This window comes from Taeniopygia guttata, chromosome Z (genome assembly GCF_048771995.1).
Source record: "Taeniopygia guttata chromosome Z, bTaeGut7.mat, whole genome shotgun sequence".
Taxonomy (NCBI): domain Eukaryota; kingdom Metazoa; phylum Chordata; class Aves; order Passeriformes; family Estrildidae; genus Taeniopygia; species Taeniopygia guttata.
In genome coordinates this window covers 21,496,826-21,512,573 of record NC_133063.1, presented here as the reverse complement: position 1 = coordinate 21,512,573, position 15,748 = coordinate 21,496,826, and the positions used below count along the sequence as shown (strand labels likewise).

Below are 15,748 nucleotides of genomic sequence, written 5' to 3'. Positions count from 1 at the left end.
TTCTGACCCACAAGATAGGCTTTTCATCAAAGAAAATGTTGATGTTTCACAGCAGGTCATTCTATTTTTCTCCTTAATGGGATTTTCTGAATAATTTATATAAAAACAGTAAAAAGCACCCAAAACTTAGCCAATCCCAAACATCATCCAGTGTGTCAGAGGATTATTGAAGTACTACTCAGTGTATTTATCTGATCTCATTGTGCCACCATTATGCCCTTGCCCCATAACTTCCAGATTAATATAGTTAAAATTAAACATTAACAATGCTTGACAATAAACCCCACAATGGAAACTACTCCCTTTTTTTTTTTTTTTTGGTTGTTTGTTTGGTTTTAGTTTGGTTTCGGTTTTTGTTCAGAGATTTTTAACGAAACATTTGAATGCACAGAAATTCACAGAACTCTTTCTGAAAACTAATGGATAAGGGTGATGAAGATGAAGAGTGTTATGGGACTTATCTCCAAGCTTCTTTTTTTTTTTTTTTTCCCAAATCAGCATAAAACCACAAAGTGTGTAATTGTTTGGGAAAGGAATCACAACGGGAAAAGCAGGTAAGTTACCAAGTTTTTCTGACAATTTTGAGCTTTTGTCTTAAAATTATTTTTTTCCTAAGAAAACCAGCATCTAGCCTGTAATACAGCATTTAAAGAATCAAGATATGAACTAAAAATTTTTACATGAAAACATAAATCAGTAACATTTGTTAAAAAAAAAACAAACTTCAAAATAATTTTATTTGTGGCTTTTTTATTTTTCTAATGATGTCTACAAGTAACGGGAATACCAAGAAGGCATTTAAAGCATATTTGTGTATTGGGAGTGGTCTTGTTACCAGGAATCTTTCAATAATATCATTGTCAATGTTTCATCCCTGTTGCTATGAATGAATTCTCTTCTTTAGCTTTTCTTTCATAACATCTCTCCAGAAAACCTCGTTTTCTTTGTTCTTCTTCACATAAGTAAACTTTGAAGTTTTATCCCAAAATTTTCTGAAAATTCTGATCAATTTCGTGTAGTTATAAAAATTATTTTTAAATTGAGTGAAAATATCAATCAAGGCTACTGATCAAAGAAATGTGTGATTAGAATTAATAATTGAATATTTATTTAAATAATTGTATAAATAATAGCTATAGTAGATAAGACACTTCATTTAGTATAATCTGTTGATTTAGATAGTAAATTTATTCACTATTGTTAAAAAATATTTTCATTTTTAATCTACATAGATGTGGTTTATGTTTGTCAACCACAGAAACTGAAAGCTACTGAGGAAACAGATTTTTTACTAAAAACTTAATTTAAAAGAAATAAACCACAGAATGTTAAAAATAAATGAACAAGTCTTGTTTCTTTAAATATCTATCACAATTATTTTCCACTTAAATATCCTCACACATGTTGGCAAAGAAGACATATTTTCAAGATTTTCTTCGTTAGGCTTCTGAAATTTCAAAACTGAAAGGAAATATTTCAGTGAAGCTGTACATTATTTATGTTTGGGGTTTTTTTAAATCAATATTGAAAAACTAAAAATTGTGATAAGCCCAAAACCTTTAGCACGGTGACAAAAGTGTGAAACCCACCCTGCTGATTCCTCAGCAGCTTTCCATTTCTGTGTCTGAGGAAGTAATCTGTACTGCCACTGGACATAAAATTCAGGGATAATTTACCTATGTATTTAGTAGTGTTAAAATGAAGCTGAAATGAAGGATTTATCCAGGTGCCCACACCACAACAGTTTTGTACTATCAGAAACACTCCAAGTGGTCACTAACTCGTAGGCTCTCTGGCGGTGCAAGGATTTTTGGTACAAGAGCAGCAAACCAGGGGCTCATTGTCCTGATCCTAAAGCTCTGTGCTGAAATTCATTCAATTGCAATCATTGAGGAAGGTACATGGCAGAAAAAATAAAGACACTAAAGGCTTCAGTGGCACATCCACAGGTGTAACCAACCAACCACTGACCAGGGAGAATGGAGCCAGCATGTCCTTGCTTACCAGACAGGCCACTCTTTAGACATCACAATAATTCTCATACAAATGTAGATAATTTCAGAGGCAAGAGATTAGATGAAACACACCATTGATCTGCCAGCCTCATTTCTACATGGAGTTTAACATCCTTGGCCTCTCCTGAGTTCAGTAATTATGAAAACGTACAAGGCAGCTTGAAGCATGAGAGAACAGCTAGACAAACTTTTGCCTCTCCCATATTTCAAACATACCATTAGAGGTTTAATGACTGACATAATTATGATACAGTGCTTGTGAGAATACAGATCATTAACCTCCTCTGCCATATGTAAAATGGAATAACTCTGTGGTAACTGCTGAAAGGACTATACACAGAAATAATTAATACTTATTAGGGGAGTTACACTGAAAATACGCAGACATCAGCAGGTGCTGAGGCTGACTCTGACTGTGCAAGACCCTGCTGCCTTCACACCTGCAGAAGTTGCATGTTTTAGGACTGAGATTTCTGTGGGGTCCCCAGGGGCATCCACCAACCCTAGGTGGACACCCGCATTTAGAGTCTAGTGCCACTTCCAGAGACTCTGAGGTTGCTCTACCTCTGGTTGCTTTGTCATGTTGTAAACTGGTGGTCAAAACCTGGCTCTTCTTGCAGAGATATGGGGGGAAAAAATCATTTTTCTGGCCTAAACTCTATCAAAAATATTTTACTGACTAAAAGGGCTTTTTTCATCATTGTATTGATGGCACTGTAAGAGGAGCTTGATGCCTGAATTCCTTAATCTGTGACAACCAGAGAGCTCTGGGACAAGGCCCTGCTCTCTGGCACTGTCTCACATTCCCCGGCAGCTGGAGATTGGTAGATTTAACAGAGAAAAAGCCAAGGAGACATAAGCACAAGTTCTTCATTTAAATCCTCTCTTACACATTTTACACAAGTAAGTGAAAAAAACCAAACAAATAGGCAAATTAAAAAAATTCCTGTGCACTTCTTGGTTTTTCAGGATATAAATCTCAGTGTACTATGTGTTCTGCCAGCAGTTCCCAGTGACCACAAATATTTCATCTGGCTTACATATGGCTCAGTGACTTTGGGCTGGACCTTCCCAGCTGAATCCTACTGTTTGCTTAGGAGAACACTGTCCAGCTGGATCACTGGGAAATTGCTTCCAGCAGTCACCCTGGAAACCATGGTCAGACCCGCTGTGTTCTGCCCTGCAGCACCCTCGCCTGGATGCAGGATCAGTTCATTGCTTTCCAACAGCCCTTCTCTCAACAGGAACACAACAAAGACATAACACAAATGAGTTTGGCAAACCTGGCCAGCCTTTTTAGACCTCTTGAAAGTAATGTCTCCCAAATGTCAGGTGGCAGGAAGGCAGGACCTGTGCAAATACCACAGGTCTCACCCCAGACAAAACAGCTGCTGCTCATTACTGTAGATCCTCATGAATTCTTAAAATCACTTGCAATACCTTAACAGCTTACATTTTGTGAGTTTTAGTTAAAATTTTAGTGAAATGAATCAGTATTACTTGTGGCTCCAGAAGAAAGTAACATAATTTCTGGAACTGCATATCTCCTTATGGAAAACACAGGTCTGTTACCTCTTCAGCTGGGCTCAAGAGTGAATTTCCCAGTCACATTCTGGTATGACACACTCATTCATTTAATGGAGCGCTTTAAGACTGTCCTAGTTTAGGGCAAATTTGGGGAAAAGCCTCTGAAAGGAGCCCCCAGGAAATAAACCCCCACGGCCCCTCCCCACCCACCTGGTTCAGGGAAAAATTTCCTCTGAGAGAGAAGTGGAAAAGAACCTGTTTATTTAACGAACAAAGCACTCCCCAGCACCAAAACAATTAACAACACCAGATGATAACAAAACTCTTTCACCACTCTTAAGAGATGAACAAATCCAGAGCATCTTTCCTGGGAGTGGTTGCCCGGGTCTGGACGCTGGGGATTGCTCTCCAGCACTGGGGATGGTTGCTGCAGATCACAAAATTCAGGCTCCTGGTGTACCTTGGTGTTTCCCAGATCCCAGTCCAGAGCAGGTTGGATGGTATTCCGGAAGAGGAAAGGAAAAAGCAACAGTCCAGGGAAAGAATTGGACTGCTTAGCTAAACTAACTAGGAAGCAAGCAAAGCAAGAAAGCAGGCAAAGCAAGCAAGCCAAGCAAGCAAGCAAGCAAAGCAAAGCCAGCCAGCCAGCACTAGCCTTTTCTAGACAACAGACCATGGGGGGAGGTGAACCAGATTATAACAAGGCAAAACAAACCTTCACTTTCAGAGTCAGTTCTGAAAGCACAGAACATAATATCAAACGTAAACAGAACACATGATTGGAGATACAAACACCATAACGTCACCCTAGGACACAGACCATGATGATGGGCTTTTTTTTCTGGAAAAGGCTTAACCAAACTGTGACATCCAGAGGGTCTCCTAAAATGCTTCACCTCCTGCAGCCTTTCAGTCCACAGGACTAGCCTAGGGTTAATCTGAGTAGAATACCCTGAGTCTGTGTGATGTGAATGTCATCTGAATGTTTTGTTGTGCAGATCCGTTCCTTTTGCTCTACACTATATGCTCATGTACATACACCCTTGTGTTACTTCTGGTCAGCATAATTTCGGCTTGACCTAAGCCATGTCCATAATTCCCCAAAACACAGATAATTACAGAAACTACAGAAGGCCAATTCCAAAAGTTTTTGAGGCAGTTACCAACATCAAGCACAGCACAGAAATGTTTGTGTACTCACTCCAGTGTTCCTCTGTTGGCCTTTTATTTCCCTCAGCTTTTTTAATGAAAGAGGGTCTTTCTTCGTTCTTTTAATTTGGGTAAGTTTCTTGTAGGGTAAATAGTCATTGGCTTGCTCTGTCTCTGCCAGAGGGGTGGGGAAGAGATTCAGAAGGGCAAAAGCATGAGAATCTCATAGGTTCAGATAAAGACCATCTAATAAATGAGGAGGGAATAAAAAAGTAAAAAGAAAAGCGATGCAAAAGTCAGTCACCCACCTACCTGCCACCAGCAAACTGTGGCCCAGACTGTTTCCAAGTAGTGGCTACTTTGGGAAGAGTTCCTTTCCACCTCCTGCAGTTTTACCTCTTGAGCACAGTCCTGGATGATAGATTAATGCGTCACTTTGAGTCCCAGCTGTGCCAAATCCCATCACTTTTCCAAACCCTGCCTGCTCCCTGAGGGAGCACAGAGAAGCAAAGGAGGTGTAGATGCCGTGCAAACATTGTTCAGCAGTAACAAATCACCTGTGTGTTGTCCATGCTCTTTTGGTCCCAGATCTGAAACACAGCCCTATATGTGTTAGAAAGAAATCTCCACCTTAGCACAGTGCAGGAGCATTACTTTTTTCTTTTATTTAACAGTCATGGATGGCACAGATGTTCTGAATGTTATTTTTAAATTTTTTGTCAGAATTGTAATGCCTCAGTGAGATCTCCCTTTGCACCTGTGACTCAGCTTTGCTCCCTTTGGCTCAGCATACAGACTGCTTCTGTCAGTATGGGAAGTCACTCTGAGAGTTAGCTGACCCCAGGAGTTTCTGGCCACCTGAACTTTCAAGAAAAGTCAAAATAAGATGACAGTAATCACCCGGGGAAGGCAGAGGCTATTTTGAGGGTAGAAGACAGCAATACACTTCTAGAAGCATTTTACCATGTCATGAGTCAAAACTGAACACTGTGTTGAACATGGGAATCCGTCAGTAAGAGTGAAGAAAGACACCAGATGTAAAAGGACTCATTATAAAAGATACATGAGATTATCTATCGTGTTGCTGTTAAAATTAGATCTGGTCTTTAACATTTCATAGAGGACAAAGACACGCATGCTTTTGTAACCAAATTCCTGCCATTGCAGGATAGGGAGATCCTTGTTCTGATGGGGGAACATCCCTTTAAGGTAGCACTTAATCATTGTCAGGGGTGTTTTTGTCACTTGAGATAGCACAAAGTTTTAAATCTTTTTTCCCCCCTTCTCTTCATTTTCATGAGCTGCTTACAAAGATTGGAGACATTTCTTCACAAGAGAATTAGACCATTTGTGTTAGGGCTAGACAGTAAGAAAAGAATTTCAGGGCTGAAACTACACACTGACACAAAATCTACTCTTCTAAATCCTGTAAAATATCTGCACAAAACTTGTGAAATCTGTCTTTCTAAATCCTAAGTTACTGAATATCCTGTTTGATTTAATTGGAGATCTTAGTAGCCAGACACTGTGGCAGCTATGTAGAGTCCCTCTCTCATATAAAAAAAGGTGAATCTGCTTGTCCCTCTTAATTGTACACAGGTGCAATTAAACTTTAGTCCCAGTTCAAAGCCTGCTGACAGGCTGTTAGAAGTAAACCAGTAGCCCAAATAATACATAAAGCAGCAAAAAGAGGGTTGTGTGAGTCACAGTTAAGCAGAACTGATTGACTGCCAGGAAGAAAAAAGAAAAATGAAGGAAGATGTACAATATCCATTACCTTCCCCATCTGTTTTGTGGAGAACATTGAAGTTTTTTCCCAAAAAATTTTCCAAGGTAAAGCTTTTTTCAACCAAATCTCACCAATATTTAGAGTTAAAAAAAAAAAAAAAAAAAAATTAGCTCTTCTGAAAATGTTATTTATAACCCACTGTGCATCTTAAATGGTCAATGGTCAACATTATTTTTTCATAAAATCTTCTTTACCTGGCTGCTCTTATGCTTTCTTGTGTTACAGAAAGCCTGAATGCATTGTGTTCAATGTCATCACAAAAGGAAGCTACAGTCTGATCAAAATAAATAGCTTCTCAGAATAAGTTAGCCATGTAATTTGAGCTTCTTAGTCTCAACTGTAGCTAAAAACTGCTGGCAACATATAAAATTCCTTTCTAATGCAGTGCTGGTCTACTTTCTTGAGCATGATACAGCTGTCTTCTTGGCAGACAGTTAATTCACACCACCATGCACAGATGCATCCTAATACAAATATAATTCAGTCACACATAAGTGCCTGGTAAACACTTGAAATTTTATCCAAGAATGTTAGGTTATGTTGGCAGATCAGCTTTGTTCATGACTGGTTTGCGTGTGTGATTCAGATCCAGGACTGAAATGGTTGCATGTAAAGCCACGCATGCATGGGAAAGGGGAGCTACTGTCAGTATCAGGATGTGCTCAAAGCCTTTCATCTGTTCCAGGTGATGTAAAACTGAGTTCTGACTAAGATGTTTTTGCACTTTTTAAAACTCTTTGCTAATTCAGATCTGGGGGATTTTTTTGCCAAGAAATTTGTAGTTAAAAATCTTAAAGCTTTGAAATCAAATAAATGTTAAAGTAAACACAGTTATTCTAAATTACATCAAATTCAGTTTTAAAAAGTAAAATTTCTTAAAAGTAAGGCATTTGAATTAAAATTTAATAATTTGTGCTCAGATTTTTATTTCAAAGCTGTAAATGAACTTTTTTGTGTGTCTCCTTGCATTTCCTTCTTTCCCAATGCTCATTGCAAAAAGATTTAATGTAACCGAAGTGTCAACCAGGGAGGTGTTCCCAGTGCCTTTCTATACTAATTAGGAAGCACAAGAAATTTAAGCAGAGGGTTTAAAAACAGAAAAACCAGTAGAGAGCAGATACACAAACTTTCACTACAAACCTGCACTGACGGATGTTAATGCAATAAACGCCGTGCAGCACTAAACCATCCCTGACGTCCTGTTGCTGCAGAGCAGCGAGTGGCAGCTGTGCTGCATCACTGGGGCTTGCAGTCTTTTGGCTGGGTAAGCCAGCAGGTTTCCTGCAGGAGTCGAACGCAGGGAAGGGAAGCAGTATCAGTGGCCAGCCCGCAGATCTGGCTGGGGCAGCAGGCAGGTGTCTGCAGCGGTGACTGATGGCATCGTCACCCGGAACGGGGTCGGGCTGTCCTTGCCACACTCTGGGGACCCTGATTAAAACCTGCTTTCCTCTCCCGACCTAGGCTGCCCTTGGGCGAGACAGACAATCCTTCAGGCTGCACTTCTGGCTGCCTGCAGAGATCATTAGCACAGCAGGGAAGGAAACGCAAGAGCTGCCTCATCAGATCCGATCAGTGTTTCACCACATCCTGCATCACAGCCCTTTGCACAGACCTTTCCAGAGGCTTTGGGGGAAGGTGACAGAGGCTACCCTGTTGGAATGCTGTGGAGTGAAGATTCCAGAAGGAAAATGTGGCTGGCATGCCAACTTCCTCCCTCCAACCAGAAAAATAAAGATTTTATTGTGTTTAGGGTTACAGTTGCTGAGGCAGAAGGGAGTGAGGCTAAAATAAAGTGTTCTGTGATCAGTACCAGAGGGAAGAGTCAGGGAAGAGTGTTCTCATTGTCTTTTGTAACTCTTGCTGGTTCCAGCTGTAAGAAGTTACAACAACGAAAACAATCTCATGAGGGCAAACACAGCAACAAATATTCACCGCACCATGTTCTAAGGCCAAGGTTTAAAATTAATGGGAATCCAAACTCCTGCTTTCTGGTGTTTAAACTGACAGTTTTCCGAGCAGACAGAATTTGTGCCATTTGACTCAGCCTTCTTCAGGAGCTTAAAGTTGAATACTCAGCAAGGGATCCATCCAGAATTTTGGGTGGCCTTGAAAGACACGACTCTCCAGATTATGCCTTTCCAGGGAACATGGTTAGGAGGCCAGCAAGGTGGTTTCTTACAGTGAATAAAAAGAAGCAACTGAATTTCAGAAGAGAACAGTTATTTTAATTCAAACTACATCTGTAAATCTCTTACCTGAACTGAAAGTTTGGTCCAATCTAGAGAAAAGGAAAACCAGTATTAAACACTAATCAGAATAGAAATTATCTATGATTCATGTCCCTAGAGAAGATGATACTAATGCAAATAATCTTTAAAACCAGCATTTAGCAAGAGTCCTAGCAAGCACAATTTTGCAGTTCCTCCCAGCATTAGCAGTGCACATAAAAGCCATGTGTTGTGATAAAGTCTTAAATCAGGAGGAAAACAAAACCAACCAGCCCCAAACCAAACAAACCTCTCCATGATGCACTGAGATACAAAGAGCAGGAAATTCCACACTGTCTGGTTTTCAGGCCACTTGTCATCAGACACTGAAAGCAATGACACCAAGTGACTGCCAGCATTAACCTTTCCTTGGAATTCTGCTTCCTCTCCCTGCAAGGCCCTGGCAGTGTTTTACCGATGTTTTTGGCTCTCTCCAGCAAAATCACACAGGATTTTATTCCTTGCAGGAATGTCCTGGGAACATTTGCAGGGCAAGGACTGGGTGAGGTTGGGGAGCTGGGGCAAGCATTAAACTCTGACTGGTTCATCACAAACTCTTCATCACACCCAGCTGGAGGAGGGTGGGTAAAGAAACTGACCTCAGAATTTTGGAGGATTTGGAAGTGGGTGGGTGGATCTTGCCACTGATAGGGTCCCACAAGAGGTGTGGGTGAGGGGAATGCACAGGGACATCCCAGCTGACTCTCCTCCAGGGAGCCTCTCCAAAAATCCAGTGAATTCCTCAGAATCCTTGCCCTCACTTCAACTCCTGTCCACTATCTTTGGGGAAACAAACACAAATCTGTCTGGGATTTTTTAAAAATTAATGCGACGACTCCCAGCTGAGGATTCTGGAGCAGTCTAAGGCCAGTTACTGGACAAAAAAACCAAAAAAACCTAGACAACTTTAAAGAGCTTGAAAAACCCATCTGGAACTGGGACAATGAGGTTTCTTAAAATACAAGCAAATTAAGGAGTTTTCCTTTAGAAAAATAAGAAGAAGAAAAAAAGGAGAGCAACAATAAAGATTTTTCCTGCAAAAAATACTTTTAAATTGCCAGTAAAAAAGGAACTGGATTTTTTTCCTTAAGATAATAAGAGTAAAAGGTTTTTTACCCTTAAAAGAATCCCTAAAAACAAAGATATTAACATCTTTTTAGGAAAAAAAAATACACCACACTAAAAATGTTGGTGGTTTAAAGGGTTTTTTTTCCCTCAAAAAGTGGAATTCCTACATATAAGGACTTCTTTTTTCTTCCAGGAAAGAAAGGCCAAAGTACATGATAAAGATTGTTTTCTTAGCCTCACATTAACCAAAAAGAGTCCTCAAAATCCCAAATAAATGGGGATAATCTATTTTAATCTATTTTCTTCCCGATGATAAAAAAAAAGAAAAAAAGAGATAAAGTATCTATAATTTAAAATATTTTTAAAAGGACGTTTTTGTTTAAAAAAAAATTAAATCAGGAGATAAAAGTGGAAAGTTTGGAAAGGGCCAAAAATGTCACATAAGGGTGAGGAGGGATCCAGAGGTGTCTTAAAAACCCAAAAATTATTCAAAAAAAGTCTTAACTTTTTATTATAACATTATTAAATTTCCCTTTCTAAAGAATCCTGGGAGAGCTCAGAGAGATTGGATGGGTGGGAAGCTGGCAAAGTACATGTTCAGTATTTTTTTTTTTTTTTGCTAAAAAATGGAACAAGACAAAGTGAAAGCCTGCATTTGAGGGTGGTTGAGCTCATTTTCAGGCTGCAGTTCTTCACTTCATTGAAGTGCAGGTAAAGGAATTTTTATTCTGGTGGCATTTTGGTCATTCCTTGGAATATTGTCTCTTTACGGTCCTGGTTTTTTTCATGTATTTAAGGAAGATTTGTGCCTTTAAATCATTTTAAAAATGCATGCAAAAATGTAAATAATCCTCATTTTATTCAGAAAAAAAGGCAAAAAATATTGTGAATTTGAGCACAGAAGGGGAAAAATTTCTTCACACAAATAGCAAAAACTGAAGAGTCAATTAAATAAAAATAAAATAAATAGAAGATTAATAAAAATAGCATTCATCTTAGAACACCATTAAATTAAAAGACAATGCATTTAGAATTAAAAATTGAAATTAAATTAAATAATGTTCATTTATATAAGATTTTTAATTTAAATTGAATCATAGTAAATTAAAATTTAAAAATTAGATCAAAATTTTAAATTTCCTGAATTAAATTTAATTGCTACTTTAAAATGTACTATCATTAAATCAAAAAGCCAACTTTTAAAATACTTCAATTGTTTTTAAAAATTGTTAAAGTACCACACATACACAAATCCCTCCACATTAAATTCCTGGACAAAGTGTGTGTTTGGTGTTTTAATGTGATTTTTTTTTTTTGCCTCTAACTTCATTTTCCTGCACCATCTCTTTTGGGTAGAGTTGTTGGTTTGCTTGTTTGGATGTATTTATGGGGGTTTTTTTAAGTTTTCCAGGTTTTTTTGCAGCTATTTTATGGTCAAGGATGTCACCCTCTAGTGTTTTGTTCCTCCTGATTTTAGGTAAATATTTGTTTCTGAAAAGTGTTGTCATTTTCATCCCTGCTGGAAAAATGATTGATCAACTCATTTTCCCTCCTATTTCTTCTCTAGGTTCCATGGTGGACACCAAAACCTCACCTGAAAAAGGTAAATTTTGAGGGCTTTGCCCTAAGAAAACATTACTTCTACCTAAATCAGACTTTCTCCCACACACATCATACCATTTTCCTGCCATTCTCCCAAAATCCATATGTTCCTTATGTAATTCCACTGGAGTCATTCCCTTTCACGTGTTTCACCATGAAAACCCAGGAGAAGACACATCCATTTTTAGGTAACCAAGATCATGGGAACCCCAAATTTGGTGTGTCACACCCTAAAATCCATATAATTGGGTGGGAATTTGGAGACAGTTCCCAAATCCTGATTTTCCCACAGGATCCCTGCTCTATCCCTATGGACCACACCAGGGGGATAAAACCAACCCCAAACTCAATGGTGGGACATCTGAGGCAATTGCCCTCTCTTTCCCTTCACCTTCTGTGTCAAAACCTACCAAACTGTGTTTGTAGGTCACCCCAAATTCCGTATTTTTGGGAATTTCCTCCATTTTTCCAAATTTTCCCTCAATTTTGACTTCATTTTTCATGTCGGGGTGTGTGTGTGTGTGTGTGTGTGTGTGTGTCCCTGAAATGAACCCTTCTTGAATCCATAGTGGGTTTTATACTTGGACACTGAAATATCTTTAGATGGGTAGGGGATCTTCAGAGGGGCTGGTGGTATTTGGGAGGGGGGGGGTTGGAGTGGCTTGGGAGGCTTTGCGGATGGTGGGTGATGGTGTGGTCCTTCATGGTCATATGACTGGTGGTCTTGGGGCAGTTGGTTGGTTTTGGGTGGTCCCCCACATGGTGGGTGTTGGGGTGTGTTGTGGGATCACATGGGTGATCCCAGAACAGATTTTGTAAGGGTCCTTCATGAGTGGATCTCAGGGGGATTGGTGGGTGTTGTGGGGTCCTATGGGTGGTGGGCCGTGGCAGGGCCCTGGGGGTGGTTGCTGTTAGAGGGTTCTATGGATCTGCTATTTGGGGTTGTCCTGTGTGTGGGGTATCTTGGGAGGTCGATGGATCTTGAGGAGTTCTTTGGGTGTTGGGGGAGGGGGGTCCTGGAGTTGGGGGTCCTTTGGTCGGTGGGTCTTGAGGGGGGTCCTGTGGGACGTGGATCTTGGGGTGTTGATAGGTGTTGGGGGTCCCTATGGGTGGTAGTTCTTGGCATGCTTGTAGGGTCCATCTCAAGGACCCCACAACCCAAGTCAAGGTGTTGGACCCACCTGCTCCAGGTGAACAACAATGGGGTGATCTCCTTTGATGAGCCCATCAGACAATGCACTCCTGACCCCTTCCCTCTGGTGAACAGGCACCCTTTTGTGATTCCATTCTCGGCAGATGTGGACAACATGCTGGGTGGGGACATTTTCTACCATCAGACCACCGACCTGGCACTGCTGGAGGACATCAGCCAGCACATAATCCAGTCCTTCCCCAAAAGCCCCTTCACCCCCACCTGGGCCTTGATGGCCACCTGGGACCATGTGGCCTACTATGGCTCCACCTCTGAAAAGGTGAGGCCCATGGACCATGGGGCATGAGGGTGACCCAATGGCTCTTGTTGACCCATTTGGTGGCCTTGTTTACCGACCTATCTTTGACATCCAGAACCCATCCATGACCTTCACAACTCATTCTTCATCTCTGTGACCTTTCTCCTTTGGGATGGGCAACACTTTCCAGGCTGTGCTGACCACTGACTCCAAGATGTTCTACATCATCCTAAACTAATGGGACATCCAGTGGACTACAGGGGCAGTAAGTGACGGAGATGCTGAAATGGGACTTGGAGGGACCTCAGCACATGTAGGTGGAGAGGGTGGAAGAGGAGGGGGAGGTTGTCCCACTCTGTTTTCTGAGGATGATGATGATGAAGGTCAGGGATTGGCCCACACCATTTTTGGGGAGGTCATGTTGCCCTGTCCCATCTTCTGGAGAAGATGATGATGGTCAGAGGTTGGCCCATCCCAAATATTTGAGATGATAATGATAATAGTGATGATTGATGATGATGATGATGAAGATAGGAGGTTGTCCACCCTTCTTCTGGACATGATAAATAGTGATGATGATGATGATGATGATGATGATGATGATGATGATGATGATGATGATGATGAAGAAGACAGGAGGTTGTCCACCCTTCTTCTGGAGATGATCAGGATAGTGATGGTCATGGATTGGTCCATATAATTTCTGGGTGATAGCAAGTATATTCGCATCCTAAAACCATTTTAGGGGCCCACTACCCCTTTGGGTGGGGTCAGCCCTCCTAGATTCCCCCCCCCCCCCTCAATTTCCTAGGCAGGATTCAACAGCGGTGATGACACCAACTTCTACAACATTCCTGGATCCCAAACCAATGCCATCATCATCACCCCACCTCCAACATCAAGTCCCAGGACACTGGGTCTTTCGGGTGGGTGACTTCCAGGTGACAGGTGTGGATCCTCCCCAGCTGAACAACAACTGCTGGTTGTAAACTGGAGGAGAAAATTGGGAATTTGGAGGAAAAGTGGGAATTTCAGGAATAAGTTCAGGAATGAGTGGGGAAAAGTGAGGATTCTGGGCAATAATTTGTAGCTGTGGGAAGATCACTGTGAATTTAGGGGGAGATGGGAATTGTTGGGGAGAATTAGCAATCTGTGGGGAACTGTAGGAATCTTGGTTGGAATATTGAGAATTTAGGGGCATTAGTAACTGGACAAAATTGGGCTTTTGGGGAACAATTGGAAGTTTGTTGGGGAAAGGTGGGAATTTTATGGGATAATTTGTGAGGAAAATATGGATTTCTGAGGGGAATATTGGGATTTTTTGGGGGAGTATTGGGGATTTTGGTGGAAAGTGGCTCTTCCTCTTGGGCTGTTGATATCTTCTCTAGGTGACTTGAAGGGAGTGGGGCAGAGGGACATCACCACTGCCACTGTTATCACCAATGAAATCAAGATCATGCCAGCTTCTAACAGAGCAATAAAATTGCAGCTAAGACATTGCAGTGTCCATGTCATTGTCTTGGCACCCATGGTGATGTCATCACACTTAAGTCACCATCACCCTCACTGTTCCCACATTTGCTGGGGTTCTAAGGGGTTTTTGGGTGAAATTTGACAGAATTAATCCAATTTTGCCTTTTTGGGTGGCAATTTCTGGGGCCTTGAGCAATATGAAGTCATGTTGGCAGCCATGTGCACAGGAGACAAAACCCAGAACAGACAGCCTGGCACACACCCCCAAAATGCTGCACCTACAACACACTTGGACATCACAAGACACAAAAAACATACAAGACACAACTTTACCCCTCCCCACCCTTGATTCCTACTCACAGAACCACAGGATCATTAAGGCTGGAAGATACCTCCAAGATCCTCAAATCCAACCTTTGACTGAACACCCCATGTCAAGCAGACCAGTGCCATGTCCAGATGTTTCTTGAGCACTCCAGGGATGGTGATTACACCACCTCCCTGAGCAGACATTCCAAAGCTCAATCACCCTTTCTCTGAAGAAATTCCTCCTGATGTCCAGCCTGAACCTCCCCTGGCACAGCTTGAGAGCGTTTCCTTTTGTCCCGCTGCTGGTTGCCTGGGAGAAAAGATTCTCTCCCACCTGGCAATAACCTCTCTTCCAGGTAATTCTAGAAAGTGGTAGAGTCACCCCTAATCATCCTTTTCCCTAGGCTGAGCCTCCTAAGCTCCCTCAGCCACTTCTGGTTCTTCAGACCCTTTCCCAGCTCTGTTCCCTTCTCTAGACTTCCTCTAGCCCCTCAATGTCTTTTTTGCCATGAGGGACCAAAAACTGCCCCCAGGATTTGAGGTGTGGCCTCAGCAGTGCCCAGCATAGTGGGCAGTCACTGCCCTGCTCCTGCTGCTACACCATGGCTGGGACAGCCCAGGGGCCATTGGCCTTCTTGGCCACCTGCAGCACCTGGCTCAGGTTTTGCTGCTGTCATGAGCACCCCCAGGGCCTTTTATAACAAGCAGCTTCCCAGCCACTCCTGCCTCAGCCTGGAACTGCAGAGGTTGTTGTGACCCAAGGGCAAGACCCAGCACTTCCCCTTGGTGCACCTCAGGCCATGGGCCTGGGCCTAATGATACCATCAATTTCTCAACCCACAAAATGCATTTTTTTAAAAAATCCATCCCTCCCTCCCCTTCCCTTTTTTCCCTTTTCACTCTTTTTTTTTTTCCCCAAATTACACCCTCTATTTCACAAAAAAAAATACACTTTTTTTGCTCCATCACCTCCTTGTCATTGTGTAATAATTTAAACCACATTGGGAAAAAAACCCTCTATATCCGGTAATGCCAATTTTTGACATCAGTTTTAACAAAAAAACCCTGTTTTTCTCTCTGTTTTCACCTTTTCTGGCC

General features: G+C 41.4%; 1 protein-coding gene across 7 annotated transcripts; it reads left to right on the top strand.

Moving 5' to 3' along the window:
- Positions 1 to 363: 363 nt before the first annotated feature.
- LOC140681785 (sushi, nidogen and EGF-like domain-containing protein 1) lies at positions 364 to 14,365 on the top strand. Of its 7 annotated transcripts, XM_072922255.1 has the most exons (6): positions 7,892 to 10,526; positions 11,239 to 11,292; positions 11,383 to 11,418; positions 12,714 to 12,889; positions 13,059 to 13,133; positions 13,680 to 14,365. In XM_072922255.1, the coding sequence occupies exons 2-5, from the start codon at positions 11,256 to 11,258 to the stop codon at positions 13,104 to 13,106; spliced, it is 297 nt and encodes a 98-aa protein (XP_072778356.1). In that variant the 5' UTR covers positions 7,892 to 10,526; positions 11,239 to 11,255; the 3' UTR covers positions 13,107 to 13,133; positions 13,680 to 14,365. The 7 variants fall into 7 exon arrangements, 5 of the variants coding, with proteins under 5 accessions (XP_072778357.1, XP_072778356.1, XP_072778358.1 ...); XM_072922256.1 differs by lacking the exons at positions 7,892 to 10,526; positions 11,239 to 11,292 and adding an exon at positions 364 to 554; XR_012052980.1 differs by lacking the exon at positions 13,680 to 14,365 and having other exon boundaries at positions 12,685 to 12,889; positions 12,984 to 13,652.
- Positions 14,366 to 15,748: the final 1,383 nt, after the last annotated feature.